The sequence below is a fragment of the Pelophylax lessonae genome, assembly GCF_965119305.1.
Source record: "Pelophylax lessonae genome assembly, chromosome: 2".
NCBI lineage: Eukaryota > Metazoa > Chordata > Amphibia > Anura > Ranidae > Pelophylax > Pelophylax lessonae.
The window spans coordinates 256,549,782-256,574,547 of NC_138769.1; the positions used below are offsets into that span (position 1 = coordinate 256,549,782).

The window sequence follows — 24,766 nt, forward strand, 5'->3', positions numbered from 1 at the left end:
CTAGTGCATAGATAGTCTTGTTAAAAGTGCACGGCATTCTTTATTACAGTTGCATGGACATATATTTATACTAATATAAAGAGAGGTGAACCACGCTTGGGTGAATATTAAGTGTCAAATGGAAAAAGCTGAAATCATACCATGCGATATAAACCTACATTATATTTTCAAAAGTATTGGGATGCCTGCCTTTCCACGCACATGAACTTTAATGGCATGACAGTCTTAGTTCGTAGGGTTCAATGTTGAGTTGGCCCACCCTTTGCAGCTATAAACAGCTTCAACTCTTGTAGGAAGGCTGTCCACAAGGTTTAGAAGTGTGCCTATAGATATGTTGGACCATTCTTTCATGTGAGGTCAGGCACTGAAGTGGATGAGAAGGCCTGGCTCGCAGTCTCAGTGTTAATTTATCCCAAAGATGTAGTATCTGGTTAAGGTCAGGAGTCTGTGCAGGCCAGTCAAGTTCCTGCACCCAAAACTCGTTCATCCATATATTTATGGACCTTGCTTTGTGCATTGGATGGGGAGGGGGGATTATGGTGTGGGGTTGTTTTTCCGGGTTGTGCTTGGCTCCTTAGTTTCAGTGAAGGGAACTCTTAAGGCATCAGCATACCAAGACATTTTGAACTATTTTGCGCTCCCAACTTTGTGGGAACAGTTTGGGGATGGCCCCTTCCAGTTCCAACATGACTGCACACCTGTGCACAAACAAGGTCTATAAAGACATAGTTCGATGACAATGTTCCTTGGACATGCATAACATTATATTGCAGTTTGGGGATGGTCCCTTCCCATTCCAACATGACTGCGCATGAGTGCACAAAGCAAGGTCCATAATGACATAGATGAGTGAGTTTGGGGTGGAGGAACTTGACTGGCCTACACAGAGTCCTGACCTCAACCCCGGTGAAACACCTTTGGGATGAATTAGAGCAGAGACTGCGAGCCAGGCCTTCCTGTTCACATCAGTGCCTGACCTCACAAATGCGCTTCTAGAAAAATGGTCAAACATTCCCATAGACACACTCCTAGACCTTGTGGACAGCCTTCCCAGAAGAGTTGAAGCTGTTACAGCTGCAAAGGGTGGGTTTACTCAATTTTGAAACCTATGAACTAAGACTTGGATGCCATTTAAGTTCATGTGCGTGTAAAAGAAGGCATCCCAATACTTTTGGTAATATAGTATAGTTCAAAAACACCAACCACACATGTTGCATAAATTCCAGTACAGCAGTATAAAAATATGACTTGATTAACCAATCAATTCAAACATAAATGAATATACAAAAACATAAATTACTTGTAAGGTATGTGACCTAAAGGTTTAAATGTGAAAAAATATATCTATAAATGTCCAAAAAGTGAGAAACCTGTGACCACATTCACCAGCGTAGGAATCTCAGAACACAGATATCCTTAAGAAAACTGGAAAAAGTCTTGATCAGAGAACACCCTGCAAGCTTACCAGATAAACATGACCTTCTAACTAAAGAAAGGTCAAAATGTGCATCAATATGCAGAATCCCAACTTGTCTCCTCTTGTGTAATCGCCTGGATCCTAATGCTACTTCGATCACCCTCTGCAATCTGAATCTTTTTTTTATTAGCCCTCCATCAATGTAACTCAAATAGGGGAATAAATGGGGAAAGCCCAACATAGTGTAAAATCATTAAGATGACCTTTATTTTTAAAAAGTAGTACACTCACATTAATACAGTCACAATTGCGCTTAAAAAAATCACTTTGGCTCGGTAAGAAAATGGCTTCCCATGGACTTCCGATTACGCAATGACGTCACAGCAGGCTCTACCCCATGTGTCCTACTACGTGCCCCGAAAGATATCGGGTATGATGAAACGTGTAGGGGGAGGCCTGTTGTGACACCATCGCGTAACTGGAACTCCTTGGGAAACCATTTTCTTACCGGCCGGAAGTGATGTTTTTAAGCGCAATTGCGACTGTATTAACGTGAGTGTACTACTTTTTAAAAATAAATGTCATCATGTTTTACGCTATGTTGGGCTTTCCACATTTATTCCTTATAGGAGTTACATTGATGGAGGATTAATAAAGAAGATCCAGATTGCAGAGGGTGATTGGAGTAGCATTATTATCCAGACGATTACACAGGAGGAGACTATTGAGAAATCTGCATATTGATGCACATATTGACCTTTCTTTAGTTAGGAGGTCATGTTTATCTGGTAAACTTGTATCCTGGTTTCTGGTGGAGGCTTTTCCCAGTTTTTTTCAGGATATCTGTGTTCTGGGATTCCTAGGCTGGTGGATGTGATCACAAGTTTCGTGCTTTTCCATTTTTGGACACACACGCACACACATCTTACAAGTAGTTCAAGTATTTTTGTACATTTATATCTGTTAGAATTGGCATTAGAATCAGCGTTACATGTGTAGTTTGATAGATAAATATTTGGTTTATACTGGGGAAAGCAATGTTTCTTTTTGTGTATAGATTAATTTTAAGGTTGATTTTTGATCTTAATAGATCCTTCATATCATCATTGATCAACAAGTGTAGATATTTTACATATTAAGTCTTCGTTGCTAATATTTATTTTGTTCTTCATCAGCTGTCAAAGTTTCTACAGGCCATGCAGCAGCGTAACATCTTGCAGGTGAAGGAGCTTAGCAAAGGGGTAGAAAGCATTGTTGAAATACACTGGAAGCACCCAGAGTAAGTACAATTTATTTCAGTCACTGTTAATTCTTCTAATGGATAAGCACACTATTACAACCTTTAGGCCTCATGCACACAGGACGCCTTTGCACCAGGGAAGGAAAAAGCAGGTTTAACACCACTGTTTTGTAAATGCGTTTGGGCGTTCATTCATTTCATTGGCCTGAATATTTATTCTGACCATAGGAATGAATAAACTCTCAAGTGCTAAATGCACCTAGCATTTTGATGCATTTACACCAGTTTAGGCACATCAGCCTTCCTTTTTTTTTTTTTTCCTTTGCCAGATGATTGGTGATTATTCGGTTTTAATAATGTTCTTCTAGTGTTCAGTAGGTTATACATTTTGAGGTTAAGTACAACAGTATGCAACAGTGAAATTTACAGTGAAATTTACTAAATTTGTTATTCAAAAAAAGAATTGCTATTTATAGATAATTTAGAAAAAATACACCGGGATAATGTAACATACACTATATTACCAAAAGTATTTGGATGCCTGCCTTTACACGCATATGAACTTTAATGGCATCCCAGTCTAAGTCTGTAGGGTTCAATATTGAGTTGGCCCACCCTTTGCAGCTAAAACAGCTTCAACTCTTCTTGGAAGGCTGTCCACGAGGTTTAGGAGTGTGTCTATGGGACTGTGTGACCATTCTTCCAGAAGCGCATTTGTGAGGTTTGTTTCTGACGTGGACGAGAGAGCCTGGCTCGTAGTCTCCGGTCTTATTCATCCCAAAGGTGTTCTATCGGGTTGAGGTCAGGACTATGTGCAGGCCAGTCAAGTTCCTCCACCCCAAACTCCCTCATCTATGTCTTTATGGACCTTGCTTTGTGTACTCATGCGCAGTCATGTTGGAATAGGAAGGGACCATCCCCAAACTGTAATATAATGTTATGCATGTTCAAGGAACATTGTCATCGACAGGTGGACTTGTCATACAAGCTACCTCCTCCTGCTGTCACTAGCACATTTAGTAGCAACAGCATGCTTTTTGTATCACCTGTCATGATTGGGTTAAAAAACAAAAATTAGCCCTTTATTGTACAAAAACAAATATCTGCAGCGCCTCTGCAGATAATCATTAATATAAGGGGTTCATTTATATTTTGAAACCGTGAAAATAATATATAACGTGTAAATTAAATAATATCCAGAAATCGGATATACAGGTTATTACCTGGGAGTCCAACATGAAGGTGGGTGAAGGGGGATATCAATCTTTTTATATTAAAGTAATACTAAAGATTGAGACTTTTTTACATTGATATAAATCATTTAAATAAAATTCACAATACTGGTAAACTATTACTTTAAATGTAATTGTAGTGCCCTAAATTACCTCCAGTCTATCAGCCACTAGCTTCTCTGGGTTCAGATACTGATCTTCCTTGCACAGAGCCCTTACATCACTTCCTTCTCCTGCCAAGGACTACATGTCCCAAGAGGCTTGGCTCCTCACACATTCACAAGTTCTCAGGCACTTATGGGGATATGTACTAAAACTGGTGTATACGGGTATATTTACTAAAACTGGTGTATCTATGCTTGTTAGCCAGTCAGCTTCTAGGTTTAATTTTCAACACTTAATTGAACTAGCTAAAGTTAGAAGCTGATTACTATGCACAGCTGCACCACGTTCTGTGTGCACCAATTTTAGTAAATCTCCCTCTTACTGACCTGTATGGACAGTCTACTGAGCTGTATACTGATATGTAAACCAATAATGCATTCTATATACAGGCCACCTATTCGGTTGACCAACTAATCAAAAACGAAAATTGTTGACAACTATTTTTATAATTAATTATTATCGCTTATGTCTTTTAGTTGTTTCAGTCCTACTTTACTTCCTAGACTAGAAAAACTGCAAGGTCTGCCAGAGACCTCTAAACTGTAGATTTCAGGAACTGAAACTTGCAGATGATGATTTTAAAATGCCCAGACACACATCAATCCCTTTTATAATTTGATTTTGAGTGCCATTATTAAGAACACACGTTTGATCAAGTCGCTCTGCACATGCATCTTTTTCCATAAAAGAATAGATGAAAATCCTAAGCAGTTTGATTTTATTGTGGTTTCTCCTTTTTTTTTTTTTTTTTTTTTGGCAGTGTGATATCATTTGCTGCTCCAGAAACTGTTCTTCCATTAGAGACCAGTGACACATCAGATGGTGATCGAAAGCAGCCATATCAGCCTCCCGAAATCCTCTCTCTGTATGGAATCAATGCGAAAATGCTTCCTTTGTTCCAAGCCTCAGGGCACAGGTAAGCAACAGAAGTTGATACGTTTTGAGAGTAAAGCAGGCTATACAGTAGAGCTGCACGATTAATCGTTTGAAAAAGCTCAATCTCAATTCACCCCTTCCCCCTGATGATCTTAAAACAGCATGTCCTCGATTCTTACAGAGCTGTTCTCTGCTCACTCACAGCTGTACAAAAAAAAAAGAGCCTCCAGCAAATGTTTTATCAACATTGTTAAGGCTGTGAGATACATTGTAAAAAATTGTGTTTAAAGTTATAATTTCATTATGTTATCAAAGGAATGAATTTCCCTCTGTAACTGAGGGCAGTTTAACCTCCTAAAGACTAATCCTTTTTCTGACACTTGTTGCTTACAAGTTTAAAATCAGTAATTTTTTTTTCTAGAAAACCGTTTAATGAAATTAAAAAAAAAAACGAAACAGTAAAGTTAGCCCAATTTTTTTGTATAATGTAAAACATGATGTTACGCCGAGAATCGTGATCTTTATTCTAAGCAATAAAGTTGTGATTCTCATTTTATCCAGAATTGTGCAGTTCTACTATACAGGTATCGAAATTCTGCCAGTTCAGTGGGAATCGGACGAATTGAGGTACACAGGTACACCTCTTTTCAACAAAAGGCAACTTCTGTCGGAAACAGTCCTGCTGGAAAACCAGCATTCAATTAACACATGCAACCATTGGCTGCAGCACTGATCAGTGTATATTGAAGGGGATGGGGAAGTCCCTACTTTTATAATTCATTAGCGCAGTGGGCGATATCCTTTCATCCACACTACTTGTGGAAAGCAAAAGTGATTGGTTACAGGGAGAGAAATAAAGCCAGCCATAGGCGGTTCAAAACTCAGCTGGTTCAGCAGGGACCAGACGAGATTTGATTTGAACCATGTATGGGCAGGCTGAATGTACCCAAGTTGATCGATCAATTAAGTTGGGTTCAACCAGCCTGTCGAATTCTTTGTGTGATTTATTGCCAGCGGTTATAGTTGCTAGCAATATTTACTACAGGTTCTCCCAGCCGTGACGGCTCCCCCTGCTCGGAGAACACAATAGCTCCACAGGAGGGATTCCCCCATAAACACAGTCAGTGATTGCAGGAAAGAAAATCGCTCCATCTATAGCTAAGTCCACTCTTCAGGCTAGCACCACCTCACTACTGCTCTCACACAAGTAGGGCTTTTGTCTGTTCTTTGAACACTACCATCATGTGGGTCCCAGCAAATTGCATCCCTGCTTGCAGGGTTAAAGTAGACTTGTTAATCATATCAAACAAGAATTCATTGTTCGTAGTCCGAGGCTTTGACTTACTCTGTGTTATTTTTATATTGGAGAATATACACAGCATAGTATAGCCTTTTTAAAACCTATGGTATTTGCGTGTCCCATTCTATTACATATCCCAAAAATAAGAAGATTTTTCCTCATTTCGGGACAGTGGGTGGTGCCATGCAGATCAATCCTTTGTGCCCCACCAGAACTGCACATACAGAACTTATGGTGTACTGTATAGTGCAAACCTAGTCTAATATTATGGAGCCATTTATTTCAAGCTGCATACAGCTGATTCAGGCATTTTGGCCAACATCAGCGCAATTTATGTAAAGCCTGACTTCTTTGGAGTAGGCTTGGGACCCAACGACACAGTATAACTACTAGAGGTAATGTTGAGAAGGAACTAAAGGAATCTAAAATCCCTCCTACTGAATCAGTGTGTAACACAATAAAGCCATCTTATAGCAGTAGTCTATAATGTCTGTAAGGTGATGGTCATTTATGTGCTGCATGTGCTCTTGGAGCATACTTGGAGGTCAGGAACGGTTCTGCTGAGAATCATGGACTTCAATCTGATTCATTCAATAAGCTGTGAGCCAAAATGGATGGTACCCGAGCCTCGTTGGATCGGAGAGAAGAATCCTTGAGGTTTGGCTGCAATGCAGCCTTACGGCGCTGAGCCTAGCGTAATGGAACCTTGTGCATTGTTTGCTCTGACCAAGGCCCTTTCCAGCAGGGTGCTATACAGGTCCAGAGGAGTGGACCCCAGATAAGGGGGAACGAGTCCTTGAAGGTCATTTAAGACTGATCTCACCGTAATGGGATGGCCTTTCTACAAGAGGTTGATTTTGGGCATCTATAGCCTTTAATGATGCATATCGTCATGTGTTTTTCCAGGCTCCTCAAAGGTTTCTGCGATTTGCAGTAAAGAAATCTCAATTTTAATTTTGTGATGCTGCCCTGCGGGGTGGCTACAGCCCTCTAAGGGTTCACAAAGCTCCTAGCTCCAGTGCTGGACTTGCTGAAGGCACAGGGGATGTCAATCTCAGGATACCTCAATGATCTTTGCTCAGGGAGCAGTTGGTTCCAGATTTAAAGCGAAATATAAGCAGAAAGGGGTATCCTTCGATATGTCTCTGCATGTGGAAATGGTATCTACGTTGAAGTGATTCCCTATCTACAGTTCCACTCCAGGTCCTGTGAAGAGGAACATTCTCTCTGTCTGGAACATGGAGGTCCAATTTTATGCTACCAGAGGGCTCTGTCCCCAGAATATGGCAAAGCTCGAATTGGTGGTTGATTGTTCGGAATCTGGAGAAAGGGAAATCTTTTTCCTTCCAGTTATATGGAAGATAGTAACCACTGATGCCAGTCTCGCTGTTTACTGCCCATCAATATATTGGAACTTTTGGGCAGTACACCTTGCCCTAGTTTATTGGACAAGCCAGTTGCACAGGTTTGTGATCAGGGTTCAGTCCGACAATGCCACTGCAGGGGCGTATATAAACCACTAGGGTGGCACCAGGAGTCGTTCGGCTCAGGAAGCTGAAAAACATTCTGTCTGGGGCAGAACAGTGTGTGCTGTCTCTGTCAGCAGTACATATTTCAAGTATAGAAGACTGGCAGGGGGTTTTTCCCAGTCCTCAGCATTTAAAACCAGGACAGTGGTCCCTGCATCATGAGATGTTCTCAGCAATGTGCCAGCATGGGGGAACTCTGGAGGTGGATCTACTGGTTCTACAACAAGTTGGAGAGGTTTTATCCTGGACGAGAGTCCCACTGGCAATAGGGGTAGATGCACTGATAACACCTTCGGGACCAGTTCCCCCTAATCTACGCCTTCCCCCTGATTTAACCAATGCCATTTTTTTTTTTTAGAAGGATCATTGAGGTGGAACACTGATAATAGTGATAGCCGACCTTGTCCAGGAGGCAACCTGGCAGTGGACGCTTCGGTCTGGCTAGACCTATGGTTTGGGTCCTGTTATCTCCGCACTGTTGAGTGCCAGAAAGGCCGCTTCAGGGAGCTTCCATTCCAGGACGTTGAAATCTTATATGCCTGGTGTAAAGCTAGAAAGTGACACCCATGTAAATATGTGAGTGGGATACTTTTCCTTTCTCTACTCGGGAGGGTAAATTAAATTGGCCTTAAGTACCATTTAAGGGTCAGATTTCATCTCTATCCATTTTGTTCCAGAGACAGAGACCATTGTTGCTCTCTCCTTGATTTGCACTTCATGCAGGTTGTAACACAGAAAGGCCCGTCTGTCAGGCCACCCTCATGTCCTTGGGACTTGAACTTGATCTTCACTGTCCTTGCAGAAGCCACCTTTCGAACTAATTAGAGAAAGGCTCCTTTCACACGGCCGCTCCGTGTGAAAGGTCCGCTGCGGGACTTTTTTTTTTTTTTTCCACGGAGCGGATGACATTTCTGTCATCCGCTCCGTGTGCCCGCATATCATCCCATCCGTTTGCGGATGATATGCGGACATAATGTATGTCTATGCCACTGCGGATGTCAGCGGATGACACCGCTGACATCCGATTTTCCTTCCTTTCCGTTTTTTACACGGAAGGAAAAATAGGGTTCTGTTCCGTTCATAAAAACGGAACAGAACTGACAGGAGGAAAATCGGGTGTCAGCGGATGGTATTCCGCTGACACCCGCAGTGCCATTCACTTACATTGATGTCCGCAAATCATCCGCAAAAAAATAGGATGATTTGCGGACACACGGAAAGCAGCTGAGCGGCCGTGTGAAAGGACCCAAACTCCATTAGTCTCTTGACTCAGAAGGTGGTTTCTTTGGTTACTATCACTTCGGCAAGGAGAGTGTCAGAGCTGGTGACTTTCATGTAAGGAGCTATTCTTGGTCTTGCATCCTAACAAGGTGATATTGTGTCTTCATCCATCTTTCTTGGCTAGAGAGGTTTCTAGTTTTGATTTGAATCAAGACCGTGTCTTACCTTTCTTTTTTCCTAGTCCACAATCAAAAGGGTAAAGATCCCTGCATATTCTGGATGTAGTTTGGCAGCCAGGATTTTATTGAATTCTCGGCACAGGTCAGCTATCCTGGTTTGTGCTGCCAGAAGAGCCCAGGAAAGGCAGGCGGCTTCCAGGTCAACTATTTCTCATTGGAACTGCCAGTTAATCATTCAAGCCTATGGTTTGAAAGGGCAAAGTACCACCCTTTCTGGGGAGAACTCTATCTACCAGGTTTGTGGATGCATCTTGGACTATCCACCATCAGGCGTTAGTGGCTCAGGTTTGCAAGGCCGCTACATGGTTTTTGGTTCACACATTCACAGGATTTTACGAGGTGGACGTCAGCAGAGTCACGAAAGATTGTGCCTTTTGACTGCATTGTGTTACCGGCAGCAGAATAGGTCCTTCTCTGGTGGTTTCTGTGATTGTGTCTTCCTCCCCTCATGAGTATTGCTCTGGGACGTCCCAGATAGTTAAGATTTTAACTTTCTCTGTGTCCTCTGATGCACGATAAAGAAATTAAATTTTTTCTTCATTCCAGTAAAAATCTATTTCTTCGAGTACATCACGGGACACCGAAGTCCCGCCCCTCTTTTCTGGGAATTTATTGCTTGCTACAAAATTATGGTACTTCCTGTATAGGAGGGGTTATATAGGGGAGGACTTCCTGTTTGATTGATCTGCCAGTGTCCATTCACCTATAGGTGGCGCATAACCCACATAGTTAAAATTATACCCTACTCTGTGTTAGGCTCCATGCACACAGGGCGTCATAAAAACGTGCTCCAAAGCTGTTTACTTGACGCCGGGAAACAGCAGCTGTAAAAACGTGCTTTCAGTAGCTTTTTCCATTAGCGTTATTGCACGTTTGGCCACAGTAGCTGTTGGCAGCGTTTTTTCTTCCTCCATTCAAAATCAATGGTTCCCTATGGGAGCCTATTGACTTGAATGGAAGTCGCACCGCAGGTCGGATCAGGATGATCCGACTTGCGGCGCGACTTGCGCGGTGAGAATCTTGAGGGGGAACTCCACGCCAAAATGGGGAAAAAAACGGCGTGGGGTTCCCCCCCCCATGTTCCAAACCAGGCCCTTCGGGTCTGGTATGGAATTTGAGGGTAGCCACACGCCGAAAAAAACGGCGTGGGGCCCCCCCCAAAATCCATACCAGACCCTTATCCAAGCATGCAGCCCGGCATACCAGGAAAGGGGAGGGGACGAGCGAGCGGCCCCACCCCCCCTGGATCATACCAGGCCACACGCCCTCAACATGGGGGGGTGTGGGTGCTTTGGGGCAGGGGGGGCTCTGCACCCCCCACCTCAAAGCACCTTGCCCCCATGTTGATGAGGACAAGGGCCTCATCCCCACAACCCTGGCCGGTGGTTGTGGGGGTCTGCGGGCAGGGGGCTCATCGGAATCTGGAAGCCCCCTTTAACAAGGGGGCCCCCAGATCCCGGACCCCCTCCCTATGTGAATGGGTATGGGGTACACTGTACCCCTACCCATTCACCTCATAAAAGGCAGTGTGTGTGTAAATAACGACCGGAGATGTTTTAGAAAGTTTATTAAAAATCTTCATCCCGTCTTCTCCCTCTCCGGTCTTCTGCTCTTTTGCTGTCCTCGCTTCTTGTCTTCTCCTCTCCGGTCTTCTGCTCTTTTCCTATCCTCACTTCTTGTCTTCTTCTCTCCGGTCTTCTGCTCTTTTGCTGTCGGCTCTTCTTCTTCCTCCGGTCCTCCTCCGACGACGTCTCCGGCGATTATGCCGGTCTCTGCAGCTTATTATATAGCCATTAGGGGCGTGGCCGCCAGATGACGTCATCTGGAGACCCCTCCCCCCTTGTGTCAAAGATGACGTCATATGTGACACAAGGGGGCGGGGTCTCCAGATGACGTCATCTGGCGGCCACGCCCCTAATGGCTATATAATAAGCTGCAGAGACCGGCATAATCGCCGGAGACGTCGTCGGAGGAGGACCGGAGGAAGAAGAAGAGCCGACAGCAAAAGAGCAGAAGACCGGAGAGAAGAAAATACAAGAGCGGACAGCAGAAGACCGGAGAGGAGAAGACAAGAAGTGAGGACAGCAAAAGAGCAGAAGACCGGAGAGGGAGAAGACGGGATGAAGATTTTTAATAAACTTTCTAAAACGTCTCCTGTCGTTATTTACACACACACTGCCTTTTATGGGGTGAATGGGTAGGGGTACAGTGTACCCCATACCCATTCACATAGGGAGGGGGTCCAGGATCTGGGGGCCCCCTTGTTAAAGGGGGCTTCCAGATTCCGATGAGCCCCTTGCCCGCAGACCCCCACAACCACTGGCCAGGGTTGTGGGGATGAGGCCCTTGTCCTCATCAACATGGGGGCAAGGTGCTTTGAGGTTTGCGCCGCCAGAGATCATGCGATCGGCTGTGGGGGGGGGGGGGGGGGAACTGTACCTGGTGGTGTCTTTTGCCAGGGGCCCCCCTTTCTGCCTTTCCCATTTTCTGAGGCCTAGGTATCCCTCCTGGGTTCCTGGCAGAATCACGGTGCCGCCATTTTCTTGTAGCCTATGTGCTTAATGCATGTTTGTGTAGTCCGGCAGCCATTTTTCGGTGGTTTGCCATTGAAAATCGCGTTCCGCCATGACAGTGGAGCCCTCTGGGTGGCGGACTCCTGGATCTTTTCGTTTCCTGATCAATGTACGTGCAGTTCAGATTCTCCTGGTAGATGCCTGGTTTTTGCAGGGTGGTGAGTCTGGTAGGGGTCCTCTCCCTCTCTACTGAGGATCGATTGGTGCTCTGTGGCTGGCAACCGGGTGGGCTGCCAGATCAATGGGGGTAGCAGTGTTTTACACTTTTTTTGTGGGGTCCCCTTGGTGACTCATGGAGTCTTTGGAGCACATCTCCCCACCTGATCCCCTCTCTGAGGCTGCGGAGCCCTCTGGGTCCCATCCATCGATACACTAACGGCAGTCCTGAAGTCCTTGGTGTCCCGGGTGGAGGTGGCTTTTGGGCGATAGGCTGGCAAAAAGCACCCCCAGCCTTCCCCTGCCTCATCTGTCTCATCAGATCCTGAAGCAGATTTGCGCCCTGAATCCTCAGATAGTCAGAAGGATTCCTCCACTTCTGCAACCACATCCGAAAACGCTGGTGGACTCACTGATTGTGGCTGTGCGTGAGACCTTTAGGTTGAGGACGCAGCTGAAGCTTTGGCAGAGGCACAGGTTCCCTTTTGGAATTCACAAGCCATCTAAAGCAGAAAAGGTGTTCCCATGCCCCTCTATTTTGACAGATTTTTCACCAAATAGTGGGGACGACCAAAGCGTCCCCTTGGGGTCCTCAAGTCATTTTGTCTAGGGGATACCCCTATGAGGAGTCCCTTTTTAGGAAGTGGACTGTTCCACCGATGGTGGACCCTCCCGTTTCCAGATTAAACAAGGCAATCATGATTCCGGTTGAAGGGCCCCCGGCCTGTAAGGACCCGGCTGACAGGCAGGCAGAGGCTGTGGTCCGCAATGTGTGGCCTGCAATATGTACACCCTGGCTGGTTCGGCACCGAGGCCGATATTCACCATTGCCCTGGTGTCGCAGACTCTGACCGAATGGACTAGGCTTTTGCGCCGTGACCTGGAGGGGGAATAGCTCCCCCCTGCCTTTTGCTGAGCTGGCGAACCAGCTGGTTCAGGGGCTGCAGTTTATCTGTGATGTCTCTTTGCATGCGGCTTCCCTAGTGACTCGGCTCTTTGTTTTGGCAGTGGTCCTTCAACGTGTCTTTTAGTTCGAAATTCTGGTCTGTGGACCACACTTCTAAAAAGGCCTTGACTGATCTTCCCTTTCAAGGAGATTGCCTGTTTGGTGCTACCCTGGATGTCATTAAAGGTCTCACAGGGGGGAAGAGTACCTTTCTTCCGCAGGCTACTAAGGGCAAGCACCCTCGTCAGACATGGGCCCTCCTTCTCGACTCCTAAGAAGTTTTTTTTCCCTCAGGGTCGACTGACAAGGGATCGAAGCCCTTCGGGGCTTCCTCTGGAGGATCCAAGCGAACTTGGTCTGGCAAGTCAAGAGCGGGCTTCTCCGGACCCACGGACAAGGCTCCTTCAGCATGAAGGTGCGCCCTCACCCGTATCTGGGGTGAGGGGTCGTCTTCGCTGGTTCCCAGGCCCGTGGACTCCCCTGGTACAAGTCAGGTGGGTTCGCGAGGTCATTCGGTCCAGCTACTTATCCTCTGGTAAGGTTCTTTCTTCCATCGTGTGACTGTCCTGGGTCTGCTTACAGGCTCTTTTTGGGGCAGGACAAGACCTTTTACTTTAATGGGTGATGGGTCCAACTTCACAACGTTTTCCTGGGTTTTTACTCAAGCCTGTTTACAGTCCCCAGGAAGGTACACAAGGCGCGTCCAATTCTGGACCTCAAGGCGCTGAACTGCTTTGTGTGAATGCAGAAGTTCAGAATAGAGTCTCTTCGCACAGTGGTGGCTTTCTTGCATCAGGGGGATTTTTCTTGCCTCCATCGACATCAAGGATGCTTACCTTCAGATTCCAGTATGTGTCGGTCTTCAGCGCTCCTCCGCCTTGCTGTGGGAGAGGAGCATTATCCCTTTGTGGCATTACCCTTTGGCCTCGCTTCTGCTCCTCGGGTCTTCACTAAAGTGTTGGCTCCGGGGTTAGCATTGCTATGCCAATGGGTGGATCGTGGTATTGGGCTACTTGGACGACTTCCTCCTGCGAGTAGAGTCTCCTGTTGCTCTGGTGGAAAACCTGGAAATCACCATACAAGCATGAGGGTGTTTGGCTGGATTGTGAATTTTCAGAAGTCTGCTCAGGTTCCATCCATAAAGCTGGACTATCTGGGTTTGACTCTGGACTCGGCCTTAGCCAGCGTGCTCCTTCCTGTGGAAAAACTGCAGGCTGTAATTTGTCTCCTGCTGTCCAGCGGATGGTAATCTCTCTGGGCTTGCTTGCGGGTGCTGCGCCTGATGGGGTCTACCTTCAAGTCGGTTCCGTTTGCACAGTTCCATACGAGGTCCCTGCAAGGGAGATTCTGGCCAAATGGGACAAGAATCCGCAGTCTCTGGACAATCAGACCCAGCTGAGCGGGGGAACGAAAGAGTCCCTGATATGGCGGCTTTTGTGCTTCGGCTGGGCAAATCCTTCCTCCCCTTGTATTGGACAGTGAAGACCACGGATGCCAGCCTGTCTGGCTGGGGAGGTGTCCGCTGCAAAATTTCTGCTCAGGGGGTTTGGACACTGGAAGTGTCCAGACTACCGATCAATGTCCTGGAACTCCGAGCGATCAGACTGTGCCTGGAACATTGGACTTATCGTCTTCAGGGATGTCCAGTGCGCATTCAATCAGACAATGCCACGGTTGTGGCTTATGTCAATCACCAGGGGAGCACAAGAAGTGTCCTGGTGGCTATGGAGGTAGCCGGCATTCTAAGGTGGGCAGAACGGTTCGTACACATTCCCTGGGTGGAAAACTGGCAGGCGGATTACCTCAGTCGACAGGCGTTGGACCAAGGGAAGTGGTCCCTTCATCCGGAGGTGTTTCATCAGTTGTATCTCCAGTGGGGCATCCTCTAGGTGGATCTTTTGGCGCCCCGGCTCAACAGAAAGGTGCAGAAGTTTGTGGCTCAGTCACGGGATCCTCTGGCGGATGCCACGGATGCGCTAGTGGCCCCGTGGGGTCAGTCTTGTCTGATTTACGCCTTCCCTCCTGTCAAGCTTCTGCCAAGACTTCTACACAGGATCAGGATATATATGGACCTAACTGTACACCTTTTTTTGCCTGAAATTCCTCCCCTACAAAATAGTAGTGGAATTTCTGTGCTTAGAAACACCTGTGCCTTCAGCCTCATCGCTGTATACCTGCTGTTTGAGATCACTTAATGTGCTGTTGTTTGCTAGCCTCACGTGATTTAGAGTGAGATTTTGTGATGTGCTTCTGGTATCCAACCTTTTGACGTTCCTGAGTCACATTGGAAGAGGAAGAAATGTCTTGGGCCACTCATAAAATACACTAACAATAAGGATAGCTAATCAGCAGAAAAAGTTGGGCAGATTACAAGTTAACGATCACTGATATAGATAACATTCTTATATTAATAAAACTTCATTTTTTTAAATACATTTTATTAATAAAGTAAAATAAGACAACATAAAACTAGTGCGATATTTGAGATAGTTTTTGATAAACTAGCACATGAATATCGGTTTCGATGGACATAGTAGCAATTCTCAAGGTGCTCATCCAATATTTTGGTTCTAATTATGCCCATCGTGTGCTACATCCTTATTTAATAGTTTCTCACACAAATATAGGTGCTACCAAAAACTGATGACATTGAGAGCCGGTTCACACTGGGGCGACTTGTCAGACGACTTGGTCGCCTGACAAGTCGCCGTGGGTCGCCTGCCATAGATTAGCACAGGACCCTTTCTAATAGGAGCGACACAAGTCGCTCCGACTTAGAAAAAGGGTCCTGTACTACTTTGGGGCGACCTGGAGCGACCTGCATTGACTTCAATGATATGAAGTCCGTGCATGTCGCTCCGAGGTCGCGGTGCGCGCTGTGCACCGTGACTTCACAGGTCGCCCCGGAAAGTCGGGTCGCCTGTATGTGAACCGGCTCGAATAAGGCGTAATTGTGAAGTGTGGGAGATTTTTCTTTGGGAAGATAAAGACTTATAAAAGTCCAGTAAAGAGACACTGTTATATTTTTATTTGGCAGCATAAATTTGCTAAGTGTAAACACATTTTTACAAAAAAATCCAAAACATCCAAAACAAAGCAACATTTTTAAGTAAGTTGTGTTGGGTAGGGGCGGATAATCAAACTCTGTGTAGTCCCCATCTGACATCCAGTGGCATCCCCGAGCCACGATCTTGTTCCCCCTTCAGCAGCTGCATCTCTCCCACCAGCTCTCCTTGCAAAGGTTTAGAAATCGGCTTCTCCTAGACTCCTCCTCAGCTCTGACATATCAAGATGAGGAGAAGTCTCAAAAGAGGGGCACCCCTGAGTGATGTGCCGCGCTGTATCTGAGGTCTGCGTGCTTGAGAAAAGCTGCAGCCAAGCCGAGAGAAGGGAGAACTGCACATACGGGCAGGGGATGAGAGTATTTGTATTAGGAGGGGTGGGGAAAAGATGATTACTTCTAGGTGGGATCAATATGGGAGGGTGGGGGTATTTGTGCTAGGAAGAAGGGGGGGGGGGGTTGTGCTAAGACGGGGAATTTGAGAGGTGACAGGATAAGATTATTTTCTAGCTATTTGGGGGGGGGGGTACTAAGAGGGCTGATTTGTGCTGGGGGGAAGAGGAACTGTGCCAGGAGGGGGAATTTGGGGGATTGTCTTTGAAGAGATTATTGGAATGAGGAGATTTGTGCTAGAACAGGAAATCTTGGGCGGTTAGTGGGATTTGTGCTAGTAGGAATGATGGGGGTATTTATGTTAGGGGAAACATTTTGGTGGGGGAAGGATTTGACAGGAGTAAGATTTGTTCTAGGAGGGGAAATTTGGGTGCGGGGGTGATAGGAGGGGTGATTTGGGGGGTTGTGCTGGGGGGAGCGGGGGGGAGAGGATTTGTGCCAGGAGGGGGGATGGGGGAAGATCATTTGTGCTAGGAGGGGGGATTTGTGATGGGGGGGGGATTTGTGCTGGGGAGATGGAAGAAGAGGATTTGTGCCAGGAGTGGGATTTGTGCTGGGGAGATGGGGGAAGAGGATTTGTGCCAGGAGGGGTATTTGTGCTTTGGGGATGGTGGAGAAAAGGATTTGTGCCAGGAAGGGGGGGGTTTGATGGGGGGGATGTAGGGAAGAGGATATGTGCCAGGAGGGGGGATTTGTGCTGTGGGGATGGGGGGGGGTTGTGCTTGGGGGTGGGAGGAGAGGATCTGTGCCAGGAGGGGGGATCTTTGCTGTGGGGATGGGGAGGAAAGAGGATTTGTGCCAGGAGGGGGGATTTTTGCTGTGGGAAAAAGTAGAAGAGGATTTGTGCTGGGGGGGATGGGGGGGAAGAGGACTTGTGCTAGGAGGGGGACTTAGGGGGGGGGTGGTGTTATAGAAGAGGTGATGGGGGGGGGGGGATGTGCTAGGATAGGGTATTTTGTGGCTGTTAGAAATGGGAATGGGGGGGGGGATTTATGCTAGTACGGATGATTGGGGGTATTTGTGCTAGAGGGGACATTTGGGGGGAGGATTTGTGCTAGGTGGGGGAATTTGGCTGGATGTGCTAGGAGGGGTGATTTGGGGGGGTTGTGCTGGGGGGATGGGGGAATGAGGATTTGTGCAAGAAGGGGACATTTTTTGGGGGAGAAGATGATCAATGGGTATTTTGCTAGGAGGAGGGAGGACTTATGCTAGAAGGGGACATTTGGGGGAGGGGAGGATTTGTACTGGGGGGGGGGGGTTTGAGGGCTAAGTGTGTGTGAACAGGGTGCTTTTTTGCAGAGGGATGGTTGTGCTAGCAGGGAACATTTGGGAAAAGATAGAATTTGAGTTTAGAGAGAAAGAAGATGGGGGGGGGGGAAAGATTTGTGCTGGGAGGGGGGATTTCAGCAGGGTGAGATTTGTACTGGGAGAAGGGGGAATTTTTGTTTTGGGAAATATTTGGCTTGCAAAGGGAATGTATGCTTGGGGCTAAGTGTGCTAATTAGGTTTTGCCTCTTTCCAATTAGGATGCAACTGATATTTGAATCCTAATTTGCTTTCAGCACTGCTAAATTGAATGAATCCTGCCAATACCTTTTTTATTTACATAACTTTTCCTTTTTTCTTTTTTTTTTATAAATGAATATGCTCTAGTACAGGGCTCAAAATTTCAAGTTCTGAGCTATTAGCCAGGCCCTAAGAGTTACTCGCCACCAGTTGCCCTGCCCCTAATTCCACCCCTAAACACATCCACATAAATTATCTCATGAAATGACACTTTTTTTTTTTTTTTTTTTGTTAAACTATTTTATTCATCCAATGAAAAAACAAAACAATAATACAAAACAGTATACAGCTTTCAATGTATATACAATTTTCATGTTTAGTTTTAACAAGTTTATGAAGGTATTTGTTCAGAAGTACGTGGGGTTACCCTGGGATATAGCAAGGATTTTGTTGCAAGACAAAGTTTAAACTTCATGGAACAACATCATAAATTACACCACTTTGTTATGGGAGAGTGATAAATGTGAGGGATGATGTACACAGCAAGATTATTCACATGTGGCAGACTCTCATGAAATGACACTTTTAAATGTTTTATGCAGAATTAAGTTACAAAATTAATATTAACTTTATCAGTGCCCATTAATGCAGCCTGATTAGTGCCCATCAGCGCAGCCCCACCAGTGCCCAATTAATGCACCCTCACCAGTTCCCAATTAATGCAGCCTCACCAGTGCCCAATTAACCACTTCCATACCGAGTCATGTAATATGACGTCGGCAAAGTGGTTGTACAGATCCGGGCCGCTGTCATATGACGTCGGCCCGTTCTAGCAGCCAGTGCGCGCCCCCGGCGGCGCGCAGCGGCGCAATCAGGGATGAGGCTCGTCCCTCGGACATAGCCCATCCCTGATCAAGGTAAACAGCCAATAGAAATTGGCTGTTTACCACGTGATCGACTGTGTCAATCACAGCCGATCACATGAGCGGCTCCAGCACGAGCCGCTCGTTCTCTCTGCAATGCGCGCCCCCGGGGGCGCGCAGAGCAGCGATCGGGGACGAGGCTCGTCCCTTGGACAGAGTCGATCCCCGATCTAGGTAAAGAGCCAATGAAATTGGCTCTTTACCACGTGACCGGCTGTGTCCAATCACAGCCGGTCACAAATGTCAACAGAGAACACGGTAACTAGCTGTCACCATGTTCTCCTCCTCACACACTGATCCCGTGTGAGGAGGAGATTGTGGTAACAGCTAGTTACCGATTACAGTGCACGCTAAACACACTGATTGCCCCCCCCCCCCCCAATAAAGAGCACCTGTCACTAGCCCATCAAAGTACCCGAGTACCTGTCACCAGGCCATCAGGTACTCGGGTACTCTGATGGGCTGGTGACAGGTACTCGGGTACTCTGATGACAGGTACTCGGGTACTCTGATGACAGGTACTCGGGTACTCTGATGACGGGTACTCGGGTACTCTGATGACGGGTACTCGGGTACTCTGATGACAGGTACTCGGGTACTCTGATGACGGGTACGCAGGTACTCTGATGACGGGTACTCGGGTACTCTGATGACGGGTACTCGGGTACTCTGATGACGGGTACTCGGGTACTCTGATGACGGGTACTCGGGTACTCTCATGACGGGTACTCGGGTACTCTGATGACGGGTACTCTGGTACTCTGATGACAGGTACTCAGGTACTTTGAGTACCTGTCAACGGAGTACCCGTCATCAGAGTACCTGAGTACCTGTCACCTACCCATCAGAGTACCCGAGTACCTTCCACCTGCTCATCAGAGTACCTGACGCCTGAAGTACCCGAGTACTTGCCGCCTGCTCATCAGTACCCATCACTACTCATCAGTACTCATCAGTACCTATCACGTATCAGTACTGATCATCAGTACCCATCAGTACAGTATCACCTATCAGTATCAGTACTACTCATCAGTACCTGTCACCTGCCCATCAGAGTACCCGAGTACCTGTCATTTGCCTATCGGAGTACCCGAGTACCTGCCACCTGCTCATCAGTACCAGAGTACCTGTCACCTGCCCAACAAAGTACCCGAGTACCTGTCACCTGCCCAACAAAGTACCCGAGTACCTGTCACCCTTCATACAGCCACCATGTCCAAGTCCAAAAAGGTTTATATACGTCCTCCGTTTAAACCTAAATACCGGTGTTATGGCAGCAGATAGCTGCCATAACCCTGGTATTTTTTTAAACGGTGGACGGTTGGCTTTCCGATAAGGGGTGGTCCCAGGGGCGGATTCGCCTTCCGGGATGGCGGAAGAGGCGCCCCCCCCCCTCCCGGCGCGTTCCGGTCCTTTTCCACGCTTACCGGACCCGCCGGCAGCGGGGAAAACGATCCGGTCCCAGATCCTCACAGACAGGATGTCGAGTGAGGGCAAGCTTGCCCTCACTTGACTCTATGGTCTTGGAGGACCGGAGCTACGGAAAATGTTGTTGCCTAGCAACCGGTTTAAAGGTCCTTTTTTTTTTTTTTTTCATTTTATATAATAATTTTTTTTTTTTTTTCTATCTTTTAGTGTACTTGTGAGATACTTGTGAGATCTGAGGACTTTTTGACCCCAGATCTCACAAAAAAGAGGTCCTGTCGTGCCTATTTCTATTACGAGGAATGTTTACATTCCTTTTAATAGAAATAAAAATGATCAATTTTTTTTTTTTTTTAAACGGTGTAAAAATAAAAAATAATAAATAAAATAAATAGTAAAAAAAAAAAAAAATTAAAGCGCCCTGTCCCCGTGAGCTCGCGCGCAGAAGCGAACGCATACAGAAACCCCGCCCACATATGTAAACGGTGTTCAAACCACACATGTGAGGTATCGCCGCGATCGTTAGAGCAAGGGGAATAATTTGAGCCCTAGACCTCCTCTGTAACTCAAAGATGGCAACCTGTAGAAATGTTTAAATTGTCGCCTATGGGGATTTTTAAGTACCAAAGTTTGTCGCCATTCCGTGAGCGTGCGCAATTTTGAAACATGACATGTTGGGTATCTATTTACTCGGCGTAACATTATCTTTCACAGTATGGAAAAAAATTGGGCTAAATTTACTGGTTTCTTATTTTTTAATTAAAAAAAAGTGGATTTTTTCCAAAAAAATTGCGTTTGGAAGACCGCTGCGCAAATACGGTGTGATAAAAAATATTGCAATAATCTCCATTTTATTCTCTAGGGTCTCTGCTAAAAAAAAATATATAATGTTTTGGGGTTCTAAGCAGTTTTCTAGCAAAACAACTGATTTAAGCTTGTAAACACCAAATGTCAAAAATAGGCCTAGGCAAGTGGCTAGGATGCATGCTATGTGTTAGGAATATCCTATAAATTGACAACTTTGTGTAAAAAAAAAAAAAAAGTTTTCATTTTTTTCCCACATTTTCCAAAAACCTGTGGAAAAAAATGATATGTTCAAACGACCCATAATGCCTCATAGAATATACGTTGGTGTGTTTGCTTTCCAAAATGGGGTCATTTTGTGGACTTTTCCATTGTATTGGTGCTCTAGGGCCTTGAAAAGTGTGATAGGTAGTAAGAAAGTTTTATGTGTATTTATGCTCCTAGAACGCCTGAAGGTGCTTCTTGGACGTGGAGTCTCTTTTTGTGGCCAGGCTGTGTAAAAGTCTCACACATGTGGTATCGCCATACTCGGAAGGAGTAGCAGAATGTATTTTTGGGTGTAATTTTTGCTGTGTACATGCTATGTGTTAGAAATAGCTTATAAATTGACAACTTTGTGGGGAAAAAAAAGAAAAAAAAATTTTTTCTTCATTTTCCCAAGAATTGTGGGAAAAAATTACAACTTCAAAAAACTCACCATGCCTCTTACTAAATACCTTGGACTGTCTACTTTACAAAAAAGGGGTCATTTGGTCGGTATTTGTACTGTCCTGACATTTCAGGGCCTCAAGAAAGGAGATAGGCCGTCAGTACATCTGGTGTGATCAATTTTCAGTAATTGGTACCATAGCTTCTAGACTCAATAACTTTCACACAGACTAAATAATATACACTAATTTGGGTTAATTTTACCAGAGACATGTAGCAGTATACATTTTGGCCCAAATGTATGAAGAAAAATTAATTTTTTGCAAAATTTTATAATTGAAACTAAAAAAAAGTGTGTTTTTTTTCAAAATTTTTGCTCTTTTTTTGCATATATCACGAAAAAAAAAAAAACCCCCAGTTGTGATCAAATACCACCAAAAGAAAGCTCTATTTGTGTGAAAAAAATGATAAAAATTTTGTTTGGTTACAGTGTAGCATGACTGAGCAATTGTCATTCAAAGTGTGAGAGTGCTGAAAGCTGAAAATTGGTCTGGGCAGGAAGGGTGTCTAACTGCTCTGTATGGAAGCGGTTAATGCAGCCTCACAAGTGCACAAGGATCAGAGAGCAGTCCAGACCACACAGAACTGAGATCTCCTGCTGTGACACAGCTTTGATTTGAATTGCCCGGTGGCTGCAGTCAAAGAAGTCCCGCCTCCTGTACCGGCTCCTATGACAGACATCACACTACCATAGTAGCCGGTTAAGGAAGCGGGACTTTGTTTGACTGCGGCCATCGGGCAATTCAAATCAAAGCTGCGTCACAGCGGGAGATCCCCACTCTGTGCGATCCGGCCAGCTCTCCTCTTCCTCTCTGCTCTCTTCCCCAGGTTCCTAGCCGATCGCTGGGAGAACAGCTCCCATTCAACCCCACCTGGTAGCGGTGTTTGACCTACAGCTGGGCAAAAAAGTATTTAGTCAGCCACCAACTGTGCAAGTTCTCCCAAAAGATGTGCCGTCTTCTGTACCATCTCCTGTACCATGCCTGTACCATCTCCTGTACCTTGCCCGCAGCCCCTGTTTTGTGTCTTGTGGTGGTCCAGTTGGGTCCAGTAGCTGCTGCATTTCCCACCCTAGGCTTATACTCGAGTCAATACATTTTCCCACTTTTTTGTGGTAAAATTAGGGGCCTCGGTTTATATTCGGTTCGGCTTCTACTAGAGTATATACAGTATTTTTTCACCATAATTTGCAAATAAATGCTTTAAAAATCAGACTGTGATTGTCTGGATTTTTTCTCTCATAGTTGAAGTATACCTATGATCTAAATGACAGGCCTCTCATCTTTTTAAGTGGGAGAACTTGCATAATTGGTGGCTGACTAAATACTTTTTTGCCCAACTGTATGTATTTCACAAAGGAAGAAAAACTGTAAATGTATTTGTTTGATGACCTATATGTCTTCATTACCTCAGCTGGCTGATATTATAGGCTATTTCACAATCCTTTGCTAAGTTATGAATTTACATGACAAGTGTGCTGCAAACCAGGTCCAAAAGACTGGATGCGCAGCAAGTAAATCTAAAGTAAACTTATGCAAAGGTGTAGGCAGAGATGTTATTGAAACAGTTAAAAGTGAGTATTTTGCTTTTGATTAATGTGTATTTTTGTCTTGGGGCCTATTTGGTGTATGAACTATGCTATCTTCAGTTCATTATTAACTATATCAAGGACCAGCTTTAAAGCCATATAAGCCTTCAAAACATATAATCCTTGTGATTTTATGGTTTATAATAATTGTTTTTTAATGTTGCAGGAAGGGTGACCTGCTCACTCCGAATGATGTCAGAAGTGTCATCATCACGTATGTGAAGACCAACGAGCTAGTTCATTCTGATAACAAAAAGTGAGTATGCTGATAGAATTTGGTGGCTTTTAACCCCCAAGTAAAACTGATTCATGTCACAAAGATTTTTTCCTACCTTGGTGCCCTACCTCCGCAACACATTGGCACCTGTTGTGCAGCCCTTGTAGTCACTGCAGACATTGGTCTGCATTTTGTTACTACTTAAGCCAGTAGAGGAAAAAAATTCCTTAGACATAGTGGTTCCTTGGTTTGGATTGTTTAATATTTACATTTTTTTTTTAAGATTATTATTGTCGCACAGAGCAAGTGTGCTGGGTGTCAAATACACTTGGCATGCTACATTGTTTTATTTAACATCTCCCATAACTTTTACTATAACATTTACACATGAGCGTTTTTCAGTTAGTTTCCAATGCCTTTATTATGCTGAATTTTGCTGGAATATGCAAAATCCCATTATTTCTAATTTTTCCTGTTCAAAAAAGGTCATGAGCCTTTTTTGATCCCATAGACTTAATTGAGAACACCTTTAAATGCGGGGTACACACGTTTTTACACCTGAAGAGTTCCTCTCCTATAGAACTGCTCTTTTTTCCCTTGCACAGCCCAGGAAATAAACTCCTAAAGCTTCATACACATACAAAAACGCCTGTAATAAGCCTGAAAAAAAAAAATTTAATATTACACTCTGCTCAGGTGTGATTGCAGGCTGTTAATGTGTCATGAGCTGTAAAAAAAAAAAAAAAAAAAGTTGTCAGGAGCTCCCGGAGTCTGAAAATAATTTTAAGGGTTCCAAAGGTTGAGATTTGGCTGCTATAGAACATTACTTCAACTGTATATTAAAATGTAACAAACTTAATGCTGAGAAATTTTTAAACATTACTTCCATAATCTGGTGATACTAACGGTGATAATGAAGACTTCATTCAAATAAATTTCCAACAGCCAGGCTACTACTACTAATTATGTACCAGCCTTTATATTAGTTGTTCTGTTTAGGTGACAGTGAAAGTACTGTACCTTTTTATTATGCATCTATATAAGCCATTGTCATTTAGGGTCAGGTGGAACCTTAGGGTTCCTCCAGAGGTAGATAGGGATGCCTTGAGCTATGACTGATTGACACCCCCCCCCCAAATCTGATGGGCAATACATAGTTCCAGGTCAGTCACCATTTGGCAGAGCCAATTCTCTTTAGTTGACTGCGAGGGTGACAATGTTCCCACTGATCACGGGTGTAAGGGGAA

General features: G+C 45.1%; 1 protein-coding gene across 1 annotated transcript in view; it reads left to right on the forward strand.

Annotated features, from left to right (window-relative positions):
• EIF2D (eukaryotic translation initiation factor 2D) overlaps positions 1 to 24,766 on the forward strand; it is a 130,367-nt gene that overhangs the window by 49,260 nt on the left and 56,341 nt on the right. Inside the window, exons 9-11 of the mRNA XM_082246737.1 lie at positions 2,593 to 2,696; positions 4,815 to 4,970; positions 23,469 to 23,558. Of these exons, the coding sequence (XP_082102863.1) occupies positions 2,593 to 2,696; positions 4,815 to 4,970; positions 23,469 to 23,558 (350 nt within the window). The remainder of the gene's footprint in view (positions 1 to 2,592; positions 2,697 to 4,814; positions 4,971 to 23,468; positions 23,559 to 24,766) is intronic.